We start from the raw sequence: 27,536 nt of genomic DNA, 5'->3' as shown, positions 1-27,536 counted from the left end.
AAGGAACGGGCAAGCCTGGGTATTTTCCTACGCGGCTCTCAGCTCGGGGCGAGCCGGGCGTTTGGAAGTGCACGGTGTGGCAGCTCCACACAGAACCCCGTTACCTTGGGCGCCCCATGAGCCACGGCTGCGGCCGGGCCCGGCAGCTTCGCACGAGGCTCGGGCAACACGGGAGCAGCACTACGGCGGTGTACCCAAACCACAGCACCACCACCCGGCCCAGCGTTGCCGACACCAAATCCCCGCGGTGCGGAGGAGCCGCTCTTGCCACCCCCATGCTGAGCCCCGCCCCGGCCGTGGGGGTTAGGCGTGAGGGCGGCACTGCTGACTCGGCGGGAGGGCGAGCGCTGCGGGGACGGGGCTTCTGTCCGGTTCTGTAGGGCTCCGCGCCTCGCCCTTACGCCGCTACTGCCATTACCCGCCGCGGCGGCATCTCGGCCCTGCGGGCGGGCAGGCGGCGCTTGGAGGAGGCGTCGAGAAACGGATCGGTGGACGAGGGTAGAGGGTGAGAGGGTGTCGCGGGTGGCTGCGGTCTGCGGCTGCCTTGAATCTGGGGAGGCGCGGGGCTGCTTCCTCCACCGCCCTGCTCTATGAGGGGTTGTTGCGGGCTGGGGGTGGGGGGGCTGTCGGGAGGGGCTCGCCTGTGGCCGTGAGCTTTTCCTAAGCGGCCTGGCTTTTCTGTCAGCCAGGGCCCCCTCGGGTGACCCGTGAGGCCTGAGAGGGGTTGTGCTCCCCTACGAGGTGGGCCTGTGCCAGCCGCGGGTGCCGGGCTTTCACTGGGGTGCACCTGCGAGTGGGTTTTTTGGGTTATGCTGCTGTCTTTGCGCCCCCGAGATGCCGCGGTTGAGGTCGGGGAAAATGGTATCGGCTAGCGAGGTGGGGCCGTTTGGCTCGGAAGGCGCCGGCCCCGGCTGCCAGGGTGCAGGGTGTGAGCCAGGGAGAAAGCTCGTAATGAACCGGAGTCCTCGCCTGGCGCGGAAGAGAAAACCAGAGCAGCCCTTACCTACCTGCGTCCAAGCTGCCAGGCTCGCCAGCGCTTCCTTTGGGCAGTTTGCTCCTCTTTTGCCCGTGCAGGAGGAGCAAGGTGAGAACGGCCGGGAATTCCCAGGTAGAAAAAACAGGGGGATGCAGCACAGGAGGGCTGCCAGAAGCGGCAGCGGTGTAGCTCCGCCAATTTCAGACACAGCCGAGTGTGAAGATCGACAGGCAGCAGGTACGGGTGCAGCAGTAGGCTGTGAAGAGACTGTAAGGAGAGGGACAGGGCAAAGTCAACAGCTGTTTTTCTCAGGAACTGCTTTGCAGAATAAGTTCTCAGAAGGGATTGAGAGGAAAGAACATTGCTCAGACCACGTGGACCTCTCAGTTTTCCAGGAGGATTCAAGGAGTTCAGAAAAATACGGCTGTATGGATATAAAACTACAAATTCCATCCTCAGAGGAAGAAATTGAGAGTGCAGAGAGACATGGCATTTCCTGTCTTCCGGAAGGGCTGCGACCCAGAGAGGTCACATGGAGTACTGAAATGAAATGCACTGACTCAATGATGATGCAGAACAGGCAAATCCCTGATTTTAGGGAGAATTTGGGGGGTCGGGAAGCCATGACTGAAACAAAACATCAGGAAGAGATTGATATACCAGAGAAGTTGAATGGGTGTCCTTTAGTTGGATCAAGACAACTAGGGACGCAGGAGAAAGAAAAGAAATGCTTGAGCAAGAAAGGCGGGATGTCACTGATGAAAACAAAACTATACGGTCCCAGAAAGAAAGGTAGTTCTGTTTTGCTAGAACTGCATGCACAGTGTCCAGAGTCCAGGAAAGGACCTGTGAATATGAGGAAGAGGGATAGAAATGCACTGGTACAGGGTGTAGATGGACAAGAACAACCACCAACCAGACGAAAGACATACAAGCGCTGCATGAAAGAAGAGTGGCAGAGCTCAGTCCCTCAGAAAAGAGCACACAGCCCAGGGGAAAATGGTAAGCACTTGGAGAGCCCCGCTGTAGAAGTATAGGTGCAGAATTTGGGCTCCCAGAACAAGGGACTAGTGCTGCAGGATGACCTTTAAAAACTGGCTGTTAACTTAGTTCAAGAAGTGTAGAGGTAAGAGCTGGAGTGTGCTTTAAACTACTGTGAATAGAAGTCTTGGAAGAAAACAGATTTTTAGAAAGAGGAGAGGCTTTTCTTGAAGGAGAAGCAGCCTTTAACATAAAGGAGAGGAGACCAGTTACCTTTTGGGGGGTATCAGGAGGGAGGCAGGGTGAGGGGGGGAGAGAGAAGGAATATTGGCAGCAACGGGCCCTGGGTAAGGAGTACTGGAATTTGCTTCTCTTAAAAGCAGTCTGCCCATTCCTTCAGAGAAAGTCAGGCACAAGCAGGAAAGGAGGCAGTAGTTTCAGCAAAGCCAAAATAAGTCAATTCTTCATTCATCTGTATATTGTCCATTTATTTTTGAATATGTATCATTCTGTCTTGTTTCAGTGCCTACCTTTACAGAATGCTGGAGTTTTTTTCCAAAACTTTTTGCTTTTTAATTGCTATTCTCTAAAATCCTAAAAGATGTAGAAACAATGATCGTACTTTCATGTTTTAAGTGACTGTTGTATCAAACTGGAACAATTTTGAAGGGGGATTTTTAAAGGTTTCTTTATTTTTCACAATGATTGTCTAAAAGACATTCTTCTTACTTTCAATGTGGGTACATTCAAATGACAAATATTTACAGTAGATTATTAATAAATGTTTTATCTAGAAACCATATTCTGAAAAACTGAGATCAAAATTGTATCTTTGAAACCTAAGATCTAAAAAAACCTACTAGCGTGTTCTTGAGTACATTTTTTAGTCTAAATTTTCAGATGTACTGTTTTTTGCATAATCTGTATTTGAAATAAAAAGTAGTAGTCTATAAAAATGGAAGTCCTGTAGTTTTGCTGGATCTTGTTCAGTCTAATGCATTTGGTTGGACTCTGTATCTGAAATATATTCTTCTGAATAAGCTTTCCTATTACAGAGAATCTACTGTGTAAACAAAAGATTTTAAGGCTGAGTGTGCAAACAGCATCTGCATTTTCATGCCAGACTTGCTCTAATTTGGTTTCCACCTCTGTGGAATGTATAACAAATTTACAACTTGCAATGTCCTTATGATGCCTTAAGGTTTTGTTAATCTTTGCATTTGTTTCTTAAAATAAGACTTTAAGTCTGCTGGTAGTGTTCATTTAAAAAAAATGGTAAAACTGTACAGAAATATCTTAGCCTTATCCAGTGTCACGTTCTTAGTAGCCTTGAATGTTGGGGTTTGGTTTTCTTGTTGTTCTCTTCATAAAATATTGCAATAGGGTACTCTTTTAGTGTTTTCTGTGCTTTTTTAATCAGCAGAGGAGCAGTTGAAAGCAACTGAGCAAGATTCCGGTACTTCACGGGCTGTGAAGAATATAAAGACAGAGCAAAACAGACCAGAAGATTCTAAGGAAACGGAATCTCACTACTCTAAATCTCCTATGGTTGCTGCTTTAGGTGGGACTCAAAGCAAGAGCTTTCTATCCCGTGCTGTAACAAAAAAGTCTGGTGTGCAGTATAAAGTAAGTCAGCCTAAGAAAAGAAAACCCAGAAATGGTCAAATCAAGCACTTGCAAAGTTTGACTGCAGCTGAAAAAGTGAACACATCTGTAAAATGTGATGCTGAACATTGCAGAAATGCCCTTAAACATTGTAGTGGCTTGCTCTGTGCAACAGAAAAGAATCCGTATGTGAGATTAGAAGACTGTAGTTACATCAATACATTAGTGAAGCTTTCAACTAGTGGAACTACCAGCAGTTATAAATTAAATGGATTCTTCCATGTAGCCCATGGTACTGTAGAAGTGAGTGATACAATTTGCAGCAATAGTAGAATGCTAAATGAGATATCACCCGTAAAAGGTGGTTTATCGTCTAATGAAGAAAAAAATGAAAATGGAGAAGGCCGTCTTTCTTGTTGTCTGAGTGAAAGCAGTAAGTGTTTAAGGGAAAAAAAGTGGAATATTGGTAGGAAGCCTAGAAAAAAGATGAAAATCGCAGAGAAATTAGAAGTGCAGAATACTTTCACAGGCATGGCTAATAAATGCAGTAAGTGTGAGTTACAAGCAGAAGCAGCAGTTGCAATATCAAGCTCCTTTGCAGTTTCAGGACTGAATCATACTCTGTCAGATTCACATGATCATGAATTAAATCTTCATAAGGGAAGAAATACTCATGAAGCACAAAATGTATCAACCTGGAGAACGAAGAGTACCAAAGTACCTGCATTTGAAAATGCTGTTAAGAAGAGATCTGAGCTCTCTGTAATAGCAAAAGGAGAAAATTCAAGCACTGTGGCACATCAGTCAGCTACCTCAGGTACCCTGAGAGCGCTAGCTCAGGTCCATGATACTTGTGACTGTCACAAAAGCAAGACAGGGGGAAAACTGAACAATGTGAATAAGGAATTTCAGCAGTTTACCTGTCAAAGAGCAGTACCCATGACTGGTAAAAAAGTTTGGCCTGTTGAATCTTGTGCCAGGACTTCTGAATGGGTTTATAAAAATCATGGGTCCGTCTCAGAAGGAAAAAGACTTTTAAAAGCTGCCTTTGAGGATTCCTCTGATAAAAGCAGTGTTAAAGCTGTAGGAGGTAGTGCTGTGACTGGGAGTTTGAGACAGCTGGATTTGCCTGTGTCATCGGCAGAAACTACAAAAGAATCTGCACATAAAAGAATTGATCCAAATACTGAATGTCAGACTTCACTTGAAACACCAGAATCCTCTTCTGTAGATATTTACAAGACTTCGAGAATGAGTAATGAAAATGGGGAATCATCAGTTAATGCAGATAGAAGCAGTTTGGCTTTTAACCATGATGATGTGCAAGAAGTTAAAGGAACCTGGAATTTTACAACCAAACGAAAAGATAAAAATGACAGAGATGTAACAAACAGAAACTTGTCTGTGACAGTCAAGAAGGGTATAACAAAACAAAAAAATAAAAGTGAAGGAGGTGTAACAACTGAAAACCTGTCTATGACAGTCCAGAAGGGTACAACAAAACAAAAAAATAAAAGTGAAGGAGATGTAACAACTGAAAACCTGTCTATGACAGTCCAGAAGGGTACAACAAAACAAAAAAATAAAAGTGAAGGAGATGTAACAACTGAAAACCTGTCTATGACAGTCCAGAAGGGTACAACAAAACAAAAAGATAGAAATGAAGAAGATGTAACAAAAAGAAACCTGTCTGTGACAGTCCAGAAAGGTAAATCTACAGGTGACACAAATAGAATAAACTTTAGCTCTAAAGTGTCAGTAGTGAACCAGACATTTTCTGATTTAAAGCTAATTAAAGGGTTAAACCCTGAAAACCTGACAAAATTCAGAATTCCTTTATGCAGAAACAAACCTGAATCCAGGAAATTGAAATCTGTCCATTCATTTGAAAGAAAAACCTGTAGTCCACTTGAGCTTGAAAGCACTGGTGTTTCAAGAAGACAGAAGACAGGTGAAGAAAATGTGCTGGTAAATTCTGAGCAGCACCCTTTTCCTGTCATGAGTGATGCTACATCTACAGCTTCTGTAAAGAAAACAGCATATCAGATTGACAGTAAGGACTTTCAGCACAGTGGCTCTGAAAACTTCTCAAATGGGATATTTGTGCTCCCCGAAAATTTTTCTGCATATCGACATCCTCTTCTTGATGGACAGCCAGAGTCATCTGTGCCTGATTTCTCCGGTTCTGAATGTGTGCTGAAACCTAGTTTTCCTGATCATTCTTGGAATTCAGTTGACCACCCTGTTGGATTGCAAATAAATGATGATAGCAAATCAAAAGAGATTCTTTCACAACAGAAAAGTCAAAATTCACCAGATATTCTTGAAGCTTACAAGCAAGATATTCTTGTCATTGATGTGATTCAGGATGACCCTGATCTTTTTGGAACCAGTAATGAAGAGGAGCTAGCCCTTGCCTGTGAGAATTGTCCAGTGAAAGCGTCCTGTACTAATATCTGCGTTAAAGACACAAAGCCCAAGTCTCCCATTACCTCAGAAAAGAAACATTTGGTTGAGAATAGTTCTGGGTATGCATATAATTCTTTTTTTCTTACAATACTCCTAAGTACTTTTTTCTCATATCAATATACTTTGGTTGTAGTGGTCAGGCTTCTTTAAAGAATAATTTCTGGGTTGCTTCTAAGTGTCAAATTTGATTAAGCTATGTCAGTATTCTGAATGCAGATAAATTAATTTGTTCTTCGTAAGAGCTTGGATAAACTGGATTGAAGTAAAACATAGTCCTAAAGGACTGATTTAGACCAAGTGAAGTGAAATATGAAAATATAAACAAAGATAATTGGAAGTAATATTCTGAATATGACCTGATTTGAGATAGCGGATTTTTGGGGGGCATTTTTCTTATTTGTAAAGTGGTATAATACTTAGAAATGTTATTACTTTCTAGATACCTTATTTTTTTGCTGGATCTGTAAGAGTAAATGGTTGTCCCTACAGTAGTATTCCATTCTGCCATTCTCCTTCCGTATTTTTCTCCTATCCCCAGACATGTGAATAGTTTTCAAATGCATAACTTGGCTAAAGTGTTACAGATGTTTATGATCCTGCATCTTTATTCAACAAGTTCCCGGTGTAAATCATTAGGTATTAATGTTTTTCTGGGTTTTGAGATGATAGTAAAAGTCACTGAAAGAGGAAGAGAAGTTTAAAGTAGAAACAAACTTTTGTAAACGAGGTAGTAGTTCTTCGTGGAGTAGATGAACTCATTGACTGTCTAGTCTGTTTTCTCTCTAGGGTTTGATACTTGTGTTCAGTGGAAGAGTTTTAAGATTGAATTTTTCATCTTACAAAGGAAAACGCAAAGTCTAGATAGAAAATAATACAAGCTTTTCCTCTGAAAATTAGTTTTCTTATTGGGATGGGTGTTTTGATTTTCTTTGTGTGCTCTTTCTGGGTGGCTTTATGTTATCCATATTTTGTGTAATGTTTTAATTATTTTCGGTGTTGTACCAACCACCTTATAAATACATTCTGTTGTTTGTTTTTTTTTACTCTCTGCTTTCCTACTCCCATGTGCAAAAGCGGAAAGGAATCTTTTTTGTGGTGATGAACAGTGTTTTGGACATAAGAATATAAAACTTTCAGATGTTAAAAGAATAAAATTTCTGCCAAAACAAGCCTCTGGAGAACAGGGCAAGTCTGTAGTAGCAACGTCCAACTTCTTGAGAAGCAGCTAGGCTGTGTCATAGTAAATTTATTAGAATGAGTATTCATTTTGGGTACAGTGTCTATGATATCTTTGTATATCAGAATTATTATTTGCTGTATTTGTACATTTTGCATTATTACCCAGGGTAATAATGTCTGTCCAGAGGTGGATTCCAGCTGACTGTTCAGACAGTTGTTGCACAGAATGGAGGACCAGAACTTCCGAGCCCTTTACGCTCATGTATTGTTTATGGTAATATGGTTTGCAATTTACCTAAATAGTAACTGAGAATTTTATTGGATCTTGTAAGTGCTTTGTAGGGAAGGGCAAATACTTCCTTTAATTAGTAATTACATTGACTTAGAGCAACATTAGAGATTATTAGATAGATGAAAAATGAACTTGTTTGAAGTCATAATTTCAGCTTTCTTCTGATATCCTTGTGAATTTGTTCACCATTAGCCAAGGAAAATAAGAATACATGGTTCTTGTTTATTAGAATTTCTCCTTAATTTGCTAAAGAAACAGGCAGGCAAAATTCTCTTATTTTTCTTTTTGCCTTCCATAATTTGATGCAAAGATCATTTAGATGATGACTAGTCATGGTTGGTAACAGTCAGGAACATATTAATGAATTGAATTTAAAAACATTAAAATAAGGCAGTAGACCTTATCATAAACTACCTGATAAAACTATGGTATCCCCAGATAATACCAGATCGTGGCCAGTTCATACTGGGAGTTTATTTTGTTGACTTTCACCAAATACAACTGGCACTTCAACTTTGTTTGGCCAACTAAAAAAAAAGCGATTATGCTGTTAGAATTACACTCACATCATACTACATATTTTAAAATACTGACTCTGTTCGTGTTCTTTTTTTTTTTTCTTTAGATATGGTCTAGACTACTGTCTGTGTTTTCTTGTTTGGCTTCTTATTTTGTGCATCCTCAGTTTTGCTTTGTTGCAGCATTAGTTTCTAACACCAGTCTGTTCAGGTAGAACGATGAGTCAGAACTCTGCTATTCTAAAGCATCTCTAACTTGTATAAATATTAGTTTATATACAGGTTTTGTTTAACATTTGGGTAATGTTAGCTGTTTGCTTCTAGATGAATGTCATCTAGGTGATTTTAGATAGAAGATTAATGCAAGCTGAGTATTTCCTTTAGCTGTTATCAATACATGGCTTCTGTTACGATTTACCTTCAGTTTAATAAGAGCATGATCACAGAAAGAATCTAGATCTTTGCTAAAGCTATTTAGTACATGTATGCATGGGAATGGACTTTAGTATGTTACTTTTTATGTACTGATATTTTAGCCTGGCATTGGTACAGACCAGCAAGAACTGTGTTTCTGCTAGAAGCAACTTATGCTGAAAAGTATAGCTGGGTTGCTAAAAAGCTTTTTAAAACTGTGTTGAGTGTTACTTGTGAGTTTAACAGCAATGTAAAGGAAACAACTGGTGTCTTAGTTTGTAGTGTTCTTCCAACAACAAAAATCTGAGATTTAACAGCTTGTCAAAACACCAGTTTCGAGAGCACTTGTCCTTCAAAAGCTGGTTGGAACAGTGATTGAGGTCCAAAATTCAGGTAAGTCTTGTTCTGGTTTGATTTGGCTGTTGCTGCACATCTCCGACTTAAAATTTCTGAACTACTGTAATTATACTTGTGCATATGCCCAGAATCTGTGAAAAAGTAGGTTTAAGTAGAACAAACAGGTCCTGTCTTTATTCGGGAAGGTTCAGCAAAGGCTCTGTGTGTGTATGTCCTGAATGGTTTGATTCAGTTAGCATGTTCTGACCTTTAGGATGAGTAGGACTGGTCATTCCTCCGGTGCTTGCATTTTTCGAAGAGAAGAGCGAGTGCTGGTCACTTCCAGGTATTAGTTGCCAGTCATCACGAAAAGATTCTGGCCTGTGGCCTGAGCAGGGCAGTGAAACTCAGTTTTCACGCATACTTCTGTTCACAATTTTCTATTGCCTACCCCTGGTGACTCCCAGTAGTGCAGAGTTTTGAATCAATCGCCTGAGGTACTTCTTTCCTCTCATGTGGGGAATCTGCACACCTCAGGTGGATCCTTTTGTGTCATTTCGCCCCAACAGAACTCTAGTAGGTTCAGTGGATACCTTTGAAAGCGCATCAGGAGCCATTCTTGCCCTTTGGAGACTTCGTTGTTTTACTGTTTTCCTTTTGAATAAAACCTTAAATTGAATCCATTTTTCATATGCAAAATAGGAAACAAGACTATGTGTAACTTGGACTGTAAAGAGAGGTTTGTTTAATCACCAGAAGCCCACAAAGCATCCCACGTTCTGACATGGACTGGTCTATCTCCCTTTCTGCATCTCTAAAATATGTTGATGACTTCTTGTTCTGTCAGTGCTCCTAGGTTTGTCAGACTGGTGAGCAAATGCCAAGTACTGTAATAAATGTGGTTTTCTGTATGTGTTTTAGGTACCTTCTGTACAAGCAGTAATAAAGTAATTCCATAACTATTTCACACTGCACAATTAGCAGAATCTGGTAAAGATTGGAAAGTGGCTTTTGACCTGAATGTGAAGATTTCAGTCTCTTGATGCTGTAAAATATTTTCAGTTTTAAGCAATGTATATGAAGATGACAGCTTTCTGCAACTGTCTGTATGACAGTTTTGCAAAAAAGAAAGTTAGTAGTTGTAGGCAAAATCACTCCATCTTTACATTTCACATAAAATATGGGGGAGAGGGGAAATAAGCCTACAAAGAGCTCTAATAGTAATAATCCCTCCCATCTCTGCAAACTTGCTGAAGCTTACTAAACTCTGCTTCTTAATATATCTCCTGTCTGTGCTTGAATGTTTGTATAGTTCCAAGTTACACATACTGTGGAACTTTTTCATTTCCACTAGGTTGTTGCAAATTTCCTTTGTTGCATTTTAGTAGACAGCTTGCTGTCAGATGTTGTGTCATTCACCAGGTACAAGCTTCCAAAATCTGTGCTGATGATGTTTTATATATTCTGTATATAATACTTCAACATGTACTTTTACTTCTGAGCTTTTCTAAGGAGAAATAGTTACTGTTTCCTAACTTATCCTTGAAATAGGTGAAGTAACTATCTATGAACAAATGTTTTTGCGACTCTCTTTAAGATATATTGTTATGCAGATGATCTTGAATATAAATTTACTCTGGTCTCAAATATAAAAATGCTATAAATCTCATTTTTTAGAAACTCATTAATTGGCTCATTAGCACAGTATTTCCATAATTTCCTAATTTTATTAATTAAATGAGATAATGAGCTTTTACTGAAAATTTGGGGATTTGAAATGTCTTGGTTTTACTTAACATGTTAAGGCGTATACCTGTAGGGGTGGACATAAGAAAGCCAAAAGTTAAGAACAGTCTTACTTTGTATTTTATGTGCTTTGTGTGTTGTATGTAAGGATTCTGTCCATAGCTAAAACTGTTACTGAGAACCTTAATGTAAGTGGTACATTAATTTTGTTTTTGTTCAAGATGGAAATCTTAAATACTCTTTTTGTTCAAAACAGATGCATGCAAGAATTTGGAATGTCAAATGATATTGAAAATTCCTGTGATTTGGTGCTAAAAGGTGAGAGTCATAGGAAATTTTTTCATACATAATCAGAATGTGAAAGTAACCACAAAGATGTTTTGTGGCAAAACCTAGACTTTCTGCTCCCTACAAAAAAAGAGGAACTTGTCAGTTCCTGTAATATCTTTTTATTGTAATGGTAGTTTGTGTCCTAATGTGTCTAAAATTGACGTCTTTCGAAATAGTACAAACCTGAGTAATACAGGGATCTACTTCTCTGTAATACCTGTCTGTTGGTAGTACTGGGGTTGGGGTTTTTTGTTTGGTTGGTTTTTTTTTTTAATGAGGTTTTCTTGACATCTCTCTGATACTTTAGGAATTCTGGTAGTTGAGATTATAGTAGGACACTGAGTACTGTGATACTGTTTTGGAGTCTGGCTCACCTTTAGAGTTGGCTGTTCTCTTGTGTTCATCAGCACACAAAATTTTGTAATCATTTTTTTTCCAGGTTGTCCTTTTGGTCTTTTCGTGGATGCTTTGCTCATTCTTCTGAGACGCTGTTGTGTTGTTAAAGGATGCTTTTTTTTTTAATAAGAGAAGGTTAATTCTGACTTAATGTTTTTTTTTTCTTCCTATTTAAAGCATAACAGTCCAGCTAGGCAGCATATGAATGTGATTTGTTTTGTTTTCTACAGCTTACGTGCCAGACCTACTTTTCAGTTATATCTGATATATTATATCTATATATTAGATAGGCTGGAGGAACAGGATTTTGACTTTGAACAGAAGCGCGTTATTGGCCTAGTGGAGAACACACAGAGTGCTGAGACTGGTTTTGAAAGTTCACGGTATTTCCCTTTCTGGTATCAGTTTGTCAACTTACTGTTAATGTGACATTCTGACATTATGTGTTGATTTCGCTGCAGGCTTGCAAGAGGTCTGTGACAGTACCTCTTGTGCTAGTTTTCCACGTTAATGATTTATGTTCATCTAGGAGTGGTTTGGGCAGATCTAGTCTCCTGGAGAGAAAGGAGGGGCTAGTGACTATCTGGGGGAGGGAAGGTTTCAGGCTTCAGGGATTAGAAGGCAAAATAAAAGGTAATGAGGTTTTAAGAGCTCAGATACTAAAAAACAGACAGAAATTCCCTGAGGAGGAAGTGCACAGTTAGGCCTGTGGTGATGTAAAAAGCCATGCATCTGCAATGCTGAGATGACTGAAACCAAACCTGGGAGCAAGTCCTGTACGTTTAGTAACTTCTGCATTTTCTTTGTTGTTTAACTTCGTGTACTGGTGAAGTTTGAGGCTTAGAGTCTTTAATTCTTTTTGTGGTGCTTAAAATAAAGAAAAAGGTTTCAGTAAGTCCTTCCCAGATCTGAGAAACTTAGGATCACATCACACTTTTAGATGAATATGCACATGGTAACTTAATGTTTAATATATGACTTTTAAAAAAGATCCGCACGGAACAAAAAAAATTGCTTGGGTTTGGTAATTACTGACTATTTATGCATTATTTAGCATTATTTTATTTAGTAAATAAAATTATTTACTGCTTTGTAAGTAAAATAAGTTACTGTTCTGGTGTCGTGTTACTTAGTGAGGTCATGGCTGCATGCTTCAGTGGCTTCACCATCTAAGCAGGGAAAAAAATACTACCATTAAAGTACTCAGGATGACATCAATCCTCTTTACCTTGTAAGTGGAAGTCTTATGTACGTTGTCTTTTGCCAGATGTGTCTTGTACTGGTGATCATACAGAGATCAGTCACTATAAGACAAAAGCCTTTCCAGTATTAATCTGATTCTTTCTTCCTGAATCTGGACAATGCAGTGCAGTTGAAATTTAATTCATGTGAATTTCTTTTCTATGCAGAACTCTGCTGTTGTACATAAACAGCTGCTTCAGGAAGTTGCAGTCAGGTGTTTTATTAATTTCCTGTGGCATCTGCAAAAGGTGCTGAATTTTCCTGACACTGAATTCTTACTGAGTTTACTATATTACAGGAATTTGGAGTTTCTCAGAGCATCGTATCATTACAATTAACTTATGCCCTTTTCTAGCAAAGGCTAAGTCTTTTTGCGTAGCAAATTACCACACATATCTTTGGCTGGGTTTTAATAAAAAAGCTTAACTGAATTTATTTCTAAAATACTGAATTCAATATTCTATAAATAAACCTGTTGTACTGTTCTACAGGGACCATTATAGTACATACAGCCTGGATAGAATTTTAATTGCAAATTCAGCGTAATATTTATTTGAAATGGTTCCTGTCTTAAACATGAACTATTTTTCCTTATAAATTTCACATTTAGGAAGTCCTAGGAGTTTGTAAATGTCAGACTTTGTAGTATTTAACATGGGAAACACATAAAGCAATGTGTTTATACATTTTTAGCTGAAGATATTAAAACGCACAACTCCTCCAGAGGAAGCAGTCCTTTGGGAGATGTTGCTGAGGACTTTCTTAAAGATGGGCGACCAAGTGAACTGGATGAACTTTTGAAGAGTTTTGATGTGAATGAAAAGGTACTGAGAAATTATGCTTTCTCTCCTTAAATAGTTTAAGAAATTGCAGCCCACATAATTGGGTAATTTCAATTACTAATGTTGTTTTATCAACAAAATTCTTAGTTTCCTGTAATAAAATGAATATTAGCATTTCATAGATTTCTGTGCCATTGACAATGTAATTTGTGCTTGATTTTTTTGTTGTTACTAATAATTCATGTTCACATTTGAAATGAAACAGGATATTGTTATATCAGTTGTTAATGCTGTACCACCAACAGTATGAAAATTACTGTTCCAGTGAACACCTAAGAGTACTACTGTGCATGTGACATTTTACATGACATATCTAGTTTTAAAAGTTGCTGTTAAATGCTTCTCACCACATAATCTGTGAAGGATGGCATGGTGTTGGAAAGCTGGGGAGCTGCACAGCCATTATGCTTCCAAGGCCGATCCTTCTGTGCCTCATTACATGGGCAAAGGGGCCATTATATTAACATACTGACTTCCCGGCAGTTCAGAAGGGAGTGTTAAGACATTTTCATGCTTATTGACTTTATCTGACCTTTCTACTGTCTCTGTCCTCTTTCTTCTAAATAATAAGTCTAAGTCTTTTAATACTTGCTGAAGTTTTATAGTGTTTACTTCTTTAATAAGGGATTGGAATTTACATCTCTCTGCCACTCAGACATAGCTGCTGATAGCATTTACTGTTTTCCACTGCTTCAGGAGTGGATAATGGTTTATACTGGCTAAGTTAAAATTCACATGGTTAAAAATTGATAAGTAATCGTTAATCAAACAGAAGAGAATCGATCTCCTTTTCAAAATCATTATTGAGAAGAATAGAAACATTTCCTTCAGTGAATGGAATTTGGGCTGCTAACATCTGATTCACAAAGTTAACAGCACCACTTTGTTCTTTGATCTCTTAGAGAATCTAAAAAGGTCTGTCAGATAGTACAGTTTGCTGAAGGTGTAGTACTTGTTGTAAATATTGCCAGGTCAGTCCCAGCTGGGCTGCTTCATAGTGTTGTCTTTTATAAAACCAGTGTCCTGCTGTTCTGTATGTGGACAGAAAACTAGCTGTGCCAACTTGGGCAGGGAATGCAATGGCAGAACACTTGTTGCAAGTACTCTACCATTTGGGGTGATTTTTGTATTTTGTTTTTTCAATGGCTTTTCCAATTGATAATCCTGTGAGAAAGACAAAGACTAACTGTGGAAAAAGTGCTATAAACATTTGGGGAACTGCTAAATTGAAGTTTGGAAATCTGATGAGAGTGCATCTATGTCTAATTCTTTGGCTATCATAAATTTGTGATAGTTTGTGAAGTTCCAGTTACTTCCATGAGTAATGAACAAAACAAAGCCAGGATTCCATGGCTTTGTTCTGTATTAGTCCTTTCAAATTCTTACCCCCAAATATATTTGACGCTGTCTATTTTCTCCATATCATTGGGGATTTTTTAACTATACAACATGGTATATAGCTGAGCAAAAGCCTTAAATTCCTCCCTCGTACAGCTTTAAATTTCATCAAACTTGATGAGGTGGGTTTCTTGATGAAGTCTTTTGTGGGTTTCTATGCATCTGTCAGGCGCAGTTAAAATTGGGCAGTAGGCCTAAAAATTTCTGGGATTATCGGTGGGAGCAGAGAAGTCAAGATGGTCACATCGCTTTTTTTCCAATTAGCAGTCACCATTTTAAAGATCAAGAGCATAATGGCAATATGTCCATTTTAAAACGTGTTGTAAGAGTAACCCTACAATCCAAATTACAGTTTCTACAGTCAAGGCTATATTATCACACCTTTCAATAATCACTAACAGTTTTAAGTCTGTAGAGTAAAGCATAACAGGCTTAGTAGTGCTTGGCTGTACCTGAAAATAACTTTTAGATATCTTCACAGTTCAAGTTTGCAGATGGAGTGCCTGATGTTAAACAAGAAAAAAAGAGTGAAGCTGAAAAAAGGTATATATAATGTCCTTCATGTAACCTGTGGTGTTCCCTAGTTACTGTACAAACAAAACATGATGTTTTTACCAAAACACCATCAGTATTTAATACAGTTTTTCTACTGCAAAAGTTAACCCTGTCCTGACCAGAACCAGGACACCGAGTAATTTTCAAAATAATCAAGAAACCCTAGGTGACATAGAGAGTATTGGGGTTTTTCCAACACCAGTCACAATCTGTGAGAGGTGTGAGGTGTGCCAGAAAGAAGTCTGTTAGTGGAGAATACTGCATGTTTTCATTAATCCACTAGAGAGCTCCAAACTCCTCCTCCTGGTAAAATATTGTTTGAATTTACCTTCTTTATGCTATAGAATAAGAAGATTATGCTGATTAAGATACGTTTGTGCAAGTGATTCTGCATTACTTCACTACTTTAGTTGAAATGCAGCACTCTGTGTGGTTAAAGAAGAGGCCTTCATTTGGAGTCAAACTATTTTCTCTAGTTTTACTCAAAAATGTTACCATTGCAGAGTTTCATGTAGAAGAAAACAGAGTTGCTGTTCTTACTTAGCAAACTTCACTTCTAGTGATGCTGTTACTTAAAAAAATAACTTGATTGCAGAGCTTTATAGTTTACAATCCATGGCAAAATTGTGTGTAGTTTAATGTCTAGATTAAAAAGAGACCTGAGATTGTTATCCTGAAGGTAAGTTACTATGAAAGTCCTGTTGTCAGACCTGAGGCTGGCATCACAAGGAAGTATAAAAAAAAAATTTACATGGTAACTTGAAATTTCTGAGTAACTAAATCTGCAGATTTTTTTTTCCCCTCTGGAAACCAACCCAATGCATTTAAAAAATAAAGACTGATCCTGAAGAATTTGGGTTTATTAGATGGAATTTTGTCTTCTCTGCCACAGCATTTTCATTTCAAATTTATTAAAAACAGCCTGCACTTTAGGAACAATTCAAATTATCTTGGCTGTGTAAATAGCTAGAATGTGCCCCTCATAGGGGATAGCAACTCTGCTTCTGTCTCTATAGAGAGGCAAGCGGAGTGAAATGTCCTTTGTACTGGACCAGGATTCTTAATTGAAAGGGGGAGGGGAGGAAGAACTCATGAAAGGGGATGATTTTTTTTCCTGTGGCTTTGTTTCCAAATAAGAAAGAGAATACCAAGTATTTGGCTAACAATATTTTTTGATTATTTTTGAAAGTGTCACATTTTAGCAGTTTAATTATCTGGAATGAACGTATTTGGGATAGTTAAAGGCAGAACAGTCCTGAATTGGAGTTCCCTTTGAAATCACCTAAATCTTCTGCCCAGTAAAATCAGGTTTTAGAAAAGAAAACAGTCGGCTCTTCAAATGTGATTTGAAAAGCTTTGTGGTTTACTTCTTTGGCAGATATTACAGAACAGACTATGGTAAACAGCTTCTTCAGAGATGACAGAAATCATCTCAGTCTTCCTGTCAGCATAGTGGAAAAAAACAAACCAAACCAAACAAACAAACAAACAAAACCAAAAGTGGTACATGGGTGCCTTTTCTACTTATTTATTGAATTTCATATGGTTATGGTTCAGGACAGAACAATATGAGCTAAGATGATAATCATATCGGACCAGGCAATGTGAGTAATGAAAGTCAAGTTGCTGGGACTGCTAGCTTTTTAAATTTACAGCAAGTTTTGAAGTGTTGTATAAATTGTGGAAGAAATTCTCATGTTTTATATACTTAATCTGTCTTTTTAGGCATACAGTATATGAGAGAAGCACCTGTTTACTTAAAGAATTTTTAAATTTTTTTTTAATACTCAACAGTGACTGTAAATACAAAGATCTTGTGAACTGTGAATTGCTATCAGGATCACCACTGAATGACCCGAAAGTAAATATCTTCAGTGAAGCTACAGTGATGAAATCCTGGACAAATGGTATTATATGCTGTATTGTTGAACACTCCAGAATTTATTTTTTCATGTGCTTTATTTACTTATAAAATCTTACGGATAGTCTTCATTTCCTGAAGGTGTTGGCTGGAATTTTAGATTGCATATATAAAAGCAAGCTCTCATATGATAGGTTAGTGAGGGGTTTTGGTTTGGTTTTTAGCAGAATTCTATTTGGTAGGGTCTAATAGCAGTCATTCTATCTTGGTATTTATGGTTGTCAGATACTTTAATAGTACAGAAATGCCTACGTTCTTAGTAGTTTGATGCGTTATGTTTGAGCCATGTCATCAGCAGGTAACTTGTTTTTCTCTGTTTGGTCAGAGAACATGACTGCAGGTCTTCTTGGCTGGTTGTTGTTAACTAAACTTGCTAAAGTGATTTACCCACTTTGCTGAAGGTCAGAATTTTGTTGTTTATGCCAATTCAAATGTTTGTGAGGCATGTGCTAGGCTGGATCAAGGAAATTATGTAGATTTAATAAATAGCACTTCATGTTCAGTGTATTTCACACCTGGGACAGATACCTCTTCAGCATCTCTGCCACCAGGGAAATCATAATGTAATGGAACTGTAGTCACTGCACATAACAAATCTGACATTTAGCTTTACATAAATGCATGGTTTATTTGGCGTACAAGATAGAGAAAACCAGGAATTGATTACTTATGGATAGGTACTGTATTCTGTTCCTTTGCAGCAGCTGCTTTGGGGAATTAATGTTTTTAGAATTATTGATTAATATAGATATTTATAAACATGGATTTCCTGAATTAAGATCAGTGACAGAGATCCTTGCTTAGTTTCAAATTCTGATGCTAGTCTGAGCTTGTAGAACGATTTTATCGTCATGTCATTTAACAATATTTTCAGGAAGTGCAAAGAAACATGCTATAAAAAGCAACTGTGAAATACTTCTTCAGACTCCAGTTGTTTGAAACTGCTCGTGTCTTTGGCCTTAAAATGTATACATCTTCAGAAGAGTTCTTCTAAATCTTCTGTCTTAAAATCATTCAAAACAGTTGCCAAAGCAAGAGTTCCTGTGCTAGGACAGGGCAAAACAGCCATTTATTCCCAGAACTGTGCAGGCAGGGTTGACTATTTCACTTTAGTACCATCTTCCCTACAAGTGTGACCTACAGTCAGCAAGGAGAGTACAAACTCTAGAAGGGACCTGATCAGAAACTCTATGCTTTGGGGATGGCAAGAATCTGTAGGAAAGACTTCTGAGATCAAGTTCCTAGTGCTGTTTTTCTGCAGCTAGTGGTTGGCTGTTTTCTTGGTCTTTCTTATCACTAACTGTATCCAATCCTGAATTTATCAAATTGCCCTCCATCACTGCACAAAGTTTTGCAACTGTGACAGTATGTAACATTAAATATTTAATTATTCAACCTTAGGTTTCTCCTTCCTATCCTGGGATAGCCCTATCTGTTTAGAAAGACATGCAGAATAAGAACCATGTACCTAGTGCAAGTCTCTAGTAGAACATTCATTATTTCATGCTCTTTAGTAACTATAGTTTGTCAGAAAGGGCTAAGCACCCTGTCTTTTGAACAGCCATTCCTTTGGAGGGGCTAGATGGGAACCCTAGAAAGCAAGGCTTTCAAAAGCTCTTATTTCTCTTTAGATATGGAGTTGAAAATTTGAACTTTTATCTTCCATTAACATTATTCATTTTTCAAAGAAAGAAATCTGTTATTCAATAATAATTAAAGTTATAAAACCAAGTTTCATGGTAAAGAAACCAGTAATTTACATTGGGCTTAAGATTTACATTGGGCTGCTGCTCTGCTTAAAACATAAGAATATGAAAGGTTTTCTTTCAGTTCTGAAAAAAAACAGTTTAAATTTATGGCTAGTGATGTTGGAACACAAAGATTACTGATAAAGTGGGTGGGTTATTTTTCCTTTTGAAATTTAAACTTCTGGATATTTTTATTCCATTTCTTATCTCTATAAGTTAGAGACTAGGAACCTTGGATAAAGCAGTGAAGTTTTTAAACTAAATGTGCTTACTCTTGAAGTTTGTGTAAAGTCTCACTTCTGGGATAATTAAGAAAACTGTTACTTAAATTACTGGCTTTAGACTGTGTTAATCAAATTTCCATTAATCATTGCTGTGACTTGAAGGAACTATAAATATAAAGGAAAATATGATAAATTGGAGTGGTTTCAGTATGATTCGTTTTTATTATGTGATCCATTTATTGCCCTCATCCTAATTTTTAGTTTACAAACCATCAGGAAAAAGTCCTTTACAGACATTGAAGAATTTTGGAGATTTTGAGCCATGGAAGATGGAGAAAAATGCAACTGTGAGTTATTAAATCTTTGATTTCTGATCCTTTTGCACTAAATTTCTTATGAATATTCAGACAGTTCTCCATATATGGAGTCAGAAATTATGAATCTATGTGAGTTTATGTTTCTACACCTTAAAGATATTGTCACTGAGTAAATACAGTTTCTGAGAACAAAATCAGTGATGATGGGACAACTCTTCAATTTCTTGATTTTACTTTCAGCTTAAGCAAAATTTAAAAATGCTTATTACTTTATCATTTTTATAGAACTGAAAAGCAGACAAGGTTTCACATGTTTAAGACAGCCTGCATTATCCATCATGCTGGGCACTGAAAAAGGGTAAAGGAAATTGATGCCCCAGAATTCTCAGACTGCTACTCCGAGCCATGCAGGAGCTTGTCACCTTTCTCTTTCTTCCTCCTCTCTACTCATTGGCCATCTCATTTAGCAATTCTTGCATTGTCCCTGTCTGTGGTCCTCAGGACAGGCTTTTTTTGTGTTAAACATTAACACGACATGACAAGATTGATCTTTGTCCCCTTTGAAATGCTGCAAGGACAATATAGACATGAGGATTGTTTCAGAGGTTTAATTATAGATCCCACATTTTTTGCTTTTCTTTATAATTTGTAGTTATTTTGAAATTCTCAGAAAAAAAGAGCATGTTTGCTTTCAAAAAGTACTACTTGTTTGGTCTCTTCAGCTTGTTGCAATTTTATTTTATTTCAGGCTTCTCATTCAGTCCAACAGATCCTCGATGCACTTGACTTGCCCCGTAAATACTGCCGGTACTATTTCATGACTTCACGTGGGTGTACAAGAGCAAGATGTCGGTTCTCCCATGTCCCCGAACAAGGGGATGAAAAGGTAACAAGTTTTGTTGAAGTTAGGAACAGGTTGTAAGTGTGAACACTTTAAATGCAAAACATAATCTCCTTTATTTATATATGGAAAGGGAATAAACTTCAGAGATTGATGGATGAAAAAAATGTCCAGAAAACCTTTCTCTCAAGGTCTCTTAAGTTATTTTTTTAAAGCACGGTACAATTTTGAGCTAGCAGACTTTTAAAGAGAACAGTCATCAGCAAAAGAGCAAGAACTAGGCTGTGCAGATATAGAGTAGTAGAATGCACAGATTCTGAGACGTTTCTATCCTGAGCATCAGAGACTTTCAGGAAACCTTTGCAGAGACTTTGTATGTATTGTCAAAAGCTATCCATGGTATATGACTTCCTGCATGTTTTTTGCAGTATGGGCATGTTTGTTTAAAGATGCTGTAACCTCTTTAAATGGAGCAACAATTCACATAATATTTACAAGCAAAAATAGTTTTCCAGTGATGGGCAAAGTAGATATGTTTTCAAACCTTTTAACAGAGACACTGTGAGTCTGTAATACTTACAAGAACTGTGCAAGGCAAGCCAATCGTGCAGTCATGTAATAAGATTTTGGAATTGGCTGTATGAAACCAAGACTCAGGTGGTTTTGTAAGTCACTTGGAAGCAAACAAAAATGTCAAAACAGATAAACAAAGAAAAGTGCCTAAACTTGTCCTCATCAGACATTACAAGATATATTTCTTATCTGCCATCTTCTTGGTATGAGTGCAGTTTCATCATTAGTGTCAGTAAGACATTTCAGAATCAAAATGTAAAAAATAACTTGTATTGAACCTGTTAGACATAATTACTAAAAAAAAGTAACATCTAAAGAAGCTTATCCATCTTCTGCATCAGAATTTTTAAAATACATCAGTGTAATTCAGTTTTATTTTTCTTGATGTTTTCTCTATTCCTTTCTATGTCTGGAAAAGCTGCTTTACTTTCTGCTAATGCTTTGTAAACCCTTTGAAAATTTATATTACATCTTAAAGATAGTAAGACAATTTGAGAGTAGTTTTGTATGGGACATTTTCCCTTTTCCTCAGTTGTGAAGTATCTTGGGCAGGCTGTGGTGATTATTAGTAATTTTCAGCTAGTTTATATGAATTAATGTGGTTTGTAATGCTTCATTATATACAGCCACCTTAAAGAATTATTTGCCCCAAACTAGTAAAAATCCATTCCATTTGATTTTACTGGTGGTGCAGCAGTCCAGCACAATTTTACTGTTCTGCCCACCAAACCTAGCCAAACTTTACTGGTAGTCTGAAAGTATACTTTGAGTTTTGCTTGGTTTATATTTATTTATATTTATAGACCTGTCCATTTCAAAACGATAATAGGCCAAGCACCTCATGGTGGCACCAAAGTACATCAGTGAAAACAGGTAAAGTAAAAAAGTCATCCAGTCATATACAGGAGAAATACATCTCTCCAGGAACTGCTGTGCAGACTGGTAGTCCACTTGCTTAATGCTTTGTTTCTAGTGATGATTGTTACTGGAGTTTTTGAAGAGAAGTACCTTTCCCCATAATGGATATTCTTTCCTTTTCATTAGGTAAATGGTTGATGCTTTAAGGCATAACTTCCTAGTATTTAACACTTTATAGCTGTGATTGATCACACAACACAGCAGTGATTTAATTTATAAAAACATCATATGGTTTGAAAATCAGCAGACTCTTTTGCTCAGCAAGTTGTACAAGTTACTGGTTTTGGGCTTGTTTTTTTTTTTAAGATGCCTTTATTTACAAACAGTGAAATCTCTTTTGTACTAGGCAAAGTAAACAAAACTATTAAGACTGTGTTTTAAATACTCCCTGAAGTATTTGAAGGGAGGGCAGGTCTTAACAATATGTATCAGTGTCTGATGGAGAGAGGATAAAGAAGATGAAGCTGGACTCTTCTCAGTGGTGCACAGTGAAAGGGCAAGAGACAGTGGGCATAATACAGTAAATTGTTTTGCTCAAAAGGCACTTCAGAGTGTAGCACAGATAATAATCGCATGGTTAAATAAGTGGTTTGAAAACATGTCTTTATGCAAAAGCTGTATTTTTCTCTCTCATTTTATTTTAACTTTGTGCACCTTACTCATTTATTTTGACTTGTATCCACTAAAGAAATTATTACTTTTTGTGGCTTCATACTCGCTTTTTCTTTGATCATATGAACCTCTAACTGGAAGCAAACAGCATATAAAATAGCAAGACTTCTGTCTTCATTAGTGTTGTCTTGCAGCTTTGGGGCCTGGAGTATATACTTCTGTTGTGGTGGGGGTTTGGTTTAGTTTTTTTAATCTGGATTTTTAAAGAAATTAGACTTTACACTGTCCTTCTGTTACTGTCTCTAACAGCCGTTAAATGACTTTTGAGCTTGTCGATCAGTTTCAGCCACATTTAGTAGGGACTGTGCGTCCTAAAGATTACACAGGGTTCATCAACAGAATCGCCTGTAAAAAGGATCATGGTGTTGATCTCACTGAGCAAAAGGCTGCAGCGTGAGGTTTTCTCCCTTATTAAACATCAGAGTGTACACTGGCTGGAAGATGCTGGAGGATTTCATACATTCCTGTGTTTGTTCTTCTGAATAAGCACCTCTGTGTTACTGTGGTAGGACCGTGTTTTACTGGACAGCTGGTTGCTTGTATAAGATACACAGTCTTTTATTATAGTTTTTATTAAATTGTCATGTTGAACAAGTCATGGAATCAACTGATAGATGACAGAAGAGTGGGATTTATACTACCTTTTGAAAATAGGAATCATCTCTTTCATGTACCTTCATTCAAAATCTATTACAGTAAACTCAAAATTTAGAGATTCTCAGATTTTTACATGGTCTGTATGTGCAGTTATATGTTTTAAAATTGAAACAGCTAAATCAATTGAAGCCTTCTAGAAGCTGTAAAGGAATAACACATTTAGTTTCTTTTACTAATGTAATATAACATGTCCCATGATTAAATACTGCTACAAGTGGGTTTTCCAGGCAATTTCACTAATACTTGGAACAGTCAGAGCTCCAGATGCAGTCTTGGCTTTTTTTGGGAGTCAGTCCAAGGAAGGAGAAAAACAGCTTCCAAAAGAAAGCAAACTAATTTCCGTACTATAAGCATTTATGAAAGTTTGTTTTGGAAATGCCCTGAGCCACCTGGGATTATAGCTTTGGATTAAATGAGTTAACCCACTGTCAAGTCACACTTCACATATATTAATGATGACATGATTTTCTGAAAGGTGTATCTTGGACTATAGTTCAATAACATTATGATACTGTTTCAAAGTAAAAACAGTAAGATTTATATTTAACATACTTAGACGTACAGTTTTCGTGTTCTTGGGCTTGATGATCTGAACAGGTTAATGGTTTTAAAAAAAGAAAGATGTCTTGGCCACAAGCCAGTGTCTTTAGCTTTGATGATAGTTCATTTGCTGTGTAACAAACTCCATGAGGGGATCCTCTGTAATTTTTAAGTTGCATGTAAAAATAAACCTGACTCAATTTTCTAATAAGATGACTACTAATTTAGGGCATTCCCTGTCTCTTGATTTTTCATTATTTCGCAAAATAGTATTAAGTATGACCTATTTACATTGTTGTGCAGAAAGACTGTAATGTTCCAGAAGTGACAGAGGATATCTGAAAGGGTGGGTGGGTTTTTTCCCTAACTTGGAATTCTAAGATTTAAACACGGTAGTCTTTTTTTCTACATCTGCAGAGGTAGAGCAAAATGTGTAAGTATCACAAAGCTGACAGAATGTTCCAATACCAAATAACTCATGTGGACTTTTTTTTTTTCTTAATTAAGTGGGTGTGGGGTGAAACGGTTCATTAAATGAAGTTAGTGAGTTTTTTGTTCTGTGTCCTTATAAGTGATTCTTTGTGATAATCAGTGTTACAGTCTTCATATCTGGATGATTTTTTGACTTCTTAGTTGGTATGTTCCATGTAATTTTTCTTACCACGTTTCACTTTAACCTTTCTGCTTCCCTTTTTCTGTTTGTTTACAGTCTGCCACATTAATAGTAATCTTGAAGTAACTGCATTTTCAGTGTAAAGCTCATTTCACAATAGAAGTCATGTTTGTGAGTAGTTCTTTTGTTTGGCGTAAACTGAGGTAACATTTCATTATAGGTTTTTTTCCTTTTTTTTTTTTTTGTTCCTAGATTTGCATGGCAATTCTTAGGACATACATTAAAATCAAAGAACCAGGCCTCCTAAAACGTGCAGGTAGGGTATAGTAGTAGCTGTTGATGTATCTTTGATACTTAGCTTATTTAAAGCAAATAAAACAGGTTGTCGAGAGAGAAATGGTTACCACTTCCAACAGTGAATAAGAAGTTCCTATTTCAAATGAATATGTTCAATCCCTGCATTGTCATGTTTAAATTTCCCAGTCAGGCTAGAAATTTAAATACACAGTTATCTCAGGAGGTTGTTAGAAACTTACTTCCACAGAAAATGAACTTAGCCTGACTGTAACTAGATTTGAGAGTAGAAATGCATGACTGGGGCAGGGGGGATGTCTAACAGAACTCAAATTTTGTTAAGGTGCTTTTGAACACCCTGGCCAAACATCACAAACCCAAAACCTTTAGAATGAAGCTCTTGAAGTATTGCTACTGCACCCAAATGGCTTTAGTTTAGTCCTTACACATTACCATATATGCAGGCAATTATGATTAACCCGTTTTAAGAACTGCAATTGATGCAGATCCATCTGAGCTTTTGAGTTCAGTCAGAAAGGACTTTGTTTTGGTTTGAGTTTTTTTCACTCTGGACAGTGATTCCTTTTGAACCTGTCTTGAGCAGTCTTGAGTTTTTGAGAGCTTCTCGGGGTGTAGCAGAATGTGAACGGAGGACTCAGTTGCACCCAGTGCTGTATTGTTCCCATGTCAAAATATTGGGTGTTTTAATGTGGGTAACACTGTGTACCAGCAAGCTATGGTACGTGTCTGTCAAGGAAAGCTAGCTATGCAACAGGTTGTAAAACCATCCACCATAACACTGCACTTCACTTTCTAGAGCTTCATGTCTGGAAAGGCCTTACTACCTTGACACACATACTAAATCTGACCTGATTTTGTGCATTTTTCTTGCACTGCACCAAATCAGCTAAGCTTTCTTGAAATCTACAGGGCTTACAGTGTTCAGTTCAGTTATATGAGGTATTTCAGAATAATCAGTCTGGGTCTAGTAAGGTTAACACTGTATTCAAACTGGATCCTTTCACACATTTTTCTCCATATCCCTGTCCCATAATATCTTGGGTAATTAAGGGTTGTTACACTGCATTTAAAATGTAAGGAAATAACTTGCTTAAATAGTTAGCATCAGTTACCCCAAAGTGAAATTAATTTAATTGCTTTTTTCAGTCCAAATATTTGTGCGGTATTACAGAGGAGTTGTTCCTGGTGTGGATTTTGCTTCTCAAGTGTTGAATGATCTTCTTGTTTCTCTGCTCAAGAACTGTTTGTTGCAGGAGGTATTTTGGATATTGAATGTAACCATGGAAATCAAGACACTGGTAGGTGACTTTGGAATATTTTTAAATCTTTGTTCCGTGGTTTCTCCACACTCCAAGTTTGAGTATTATGCCATTTGTATTAATAAGTTTGGTTTTACTCTGGTGCTCAAATCTTGGGTGAGGGGAGCAGTTCAAAAGTTCCCATTATAAAATCTAAGCTTCGTTACTGAACAGAATTGCAAAACTGATAGTGCTTTTTTTTTTTTTGTTTAAATTAGCCAACTACAGATGTTCTTCTGAAAGTTTTTGAGCAAGTGGCTTCTTTGAATTTAAGAGATGCTGTGCCTACATTAATCCGTACCTTTCGTAAGGTATGAGTTTGTACTACTGCTGCTTGTTGGAATTTCTGAAATACTTTCCCTGTTTTAAAACTCAAACACATTACTTTAAAAACATTGTACTGAAATAATATTAAAAGTGTTATTGTGAGTAGCTGAATTGGTTGTACGGGTTTTTATTTAATCCATTCTTTTTTGAGTAAGATTCACTGTGACATGTTTTTCCCAATGTTGTTTGCCATTTACCTCTGAAAATGCGTTAAGTGATCACAATTTTTTGTATGCTTACTTTTCTTACTTTTTTTGATATTACAGCTCGTTGATGCTGGTATGTTCCTTGAGTTAGACCGTTTTGACTATATTGTTAAGTTACTTCACCAATTGCAAGTTTCTAGTTGGGAAATAAGTGTTGTTTTGAACATAAAATCCAGGTATGTCTTTAAGGAACTGTTTTTCTAATTATATCTGTCTAGTTCCTGTTTTAGATTCTATTTTTATAAATTTATGTAAAATCTTTAAAAGATGCTTTGAGTTAAAATACTGTCGTATCATGCCTAATTGTATTTAAAGTGGTGTCAATCTACTGTGCTTCAAAGATCAAGGAATGTTAAGTCAAAACTTAGATTCTGATTATTATTTTTTTTCCATATCAACCGTCATTGTACAATCTGCTCCCTGCTGTGCTACAGGCTTATATAACTAGTCCAATTCAAAACATCATGGTTTAATATAACATTTATGCCCACATAAGCAGACAGTACTTCTGCAAAAAATAACCCTTCTAGACAATACGAGGATTAGTTACAATCTGAAGTAGTTTTCTAGTTTCCTTTATGGTGTGATTAGATAAACACTTGTGCCAACACTGCTAGGGAGGAGGATCATTTTTAAGTACTGCTGGATTATGCTGGGCAAAATGTCAAATCTGTTCCAAAACTGTTGTTACCTCCGCATCGCTTGAACGAGATTGTGATCCTTCTACTTTTTTGTGTCATCTGCATCGTATACACACATGCAAACTGAGAAACTAAATTTGTGATTCATAAACATACCTTTGATTCTTAGAGGAGACCAAATATGCAGCATCTACTATCTGAAAACAAGCCACCACTGTTCCAACTGAAAGAACTGTAGAAATTATTTTCTGCCTTTGCATACTTTTCCCATAGAGTACTTTCAGCCATGGATCTCTGGTTTTTACCTATGCAATTTACCACAAATGCTGGAGGTCATTTTAATCACTTTTTGTATCAGGAATCTGATTCACAAAGTCATGACTTCTTCCAGGTTGCCTCAGTATGTATGTGAGTTCAGCTGAAGGTGAGAAATGGTCTGTATCTAT

General features: G+C 37.5%; 1 protein-coding gene across 4 annotated transcripts in view; it reads left to right on the top strand.

Annotated features, from left to right (window-relative positions):
- Nucleotides 1-416: 416 nt before the first annotated feature.
- The window catches only part of TOPAZ1 (testis and ovary specific PAZ domain containing 1), a 42,759-nt gene continuing 15,639 nt past the window's right edge, over nt 417-27,536 (top strand). Inside the window, exons 1-13 of one of the 4 annotated variants that reach the window (XM_039391248.1) lie at nt 447-505; nt 1,075-1,978; nt 3,378-6,090; nt 10,773-10,834; nt 13,178-13,308; nt 15,206-15,267; nt 17,074-17,186; nt 19,434-19,519; nt 20,238-20,375; nt 24,556-24,619; nt 25,765-25,916; nt 26,135-26,227; nt 26,510-26,625. In XM_039391248.1, coding sequence (XP_039247182.1) covers nt 1,126-1,978; nt 3,378-6,090; nt 10,773-10,834; nt 13,178-13,308; nt 15,206-15,267; nt 17,074-17,186; nt 19,434-19,519; nt 20,238-20,375; nt 24,556-24,619; nt 25,765-25,916; nt 26,135-26,227; nt 26,510-26,625 — 4,583 coding nt within the window. In that variant the 5' untranslated portion in view covers nt 447-505; nt 1,075-1,125. Of the gene's footprint in view, nt 1,979-3,377; nt 6,091-10,772; nt 10,835-13,177; nt 13,309-15,205; nt 15,268-17,073; nt 17,187-19,433; nt 19,520-20,237; nt 20,376-24,555; nt 24,620-25,764; nt 25,917-26,134; nt 26,228-26,509; nt 26,626-27,536 lie in introns of all 4 variants that reach the window. The other 3 variants (XM_039391246.1, XM_039391247.1, XM_039391245.1) reach the window with 3 other exon arrangements.

Source organism: Pipra filicauda, unplaced genomic scaffold (genome assembly GCF_003945595.2).
Source record: "Pipra filicauda isolate LSUMZ 115617 unplaced genomic scaffold, ASM394559v2 scaffold91_size2508729_pilon, whole genome shotgun sequence".
Lineage (NCBI taxonomy): Eukaryota > Metazoa > Chordata > Aves > Passeriformes > Pipridae > Pipra > Pipra filicauda.
Note: the sequence above shows the minus strand (reverse complement) of the source record. Positions and strands in the feature narration are given on the sequence as shown.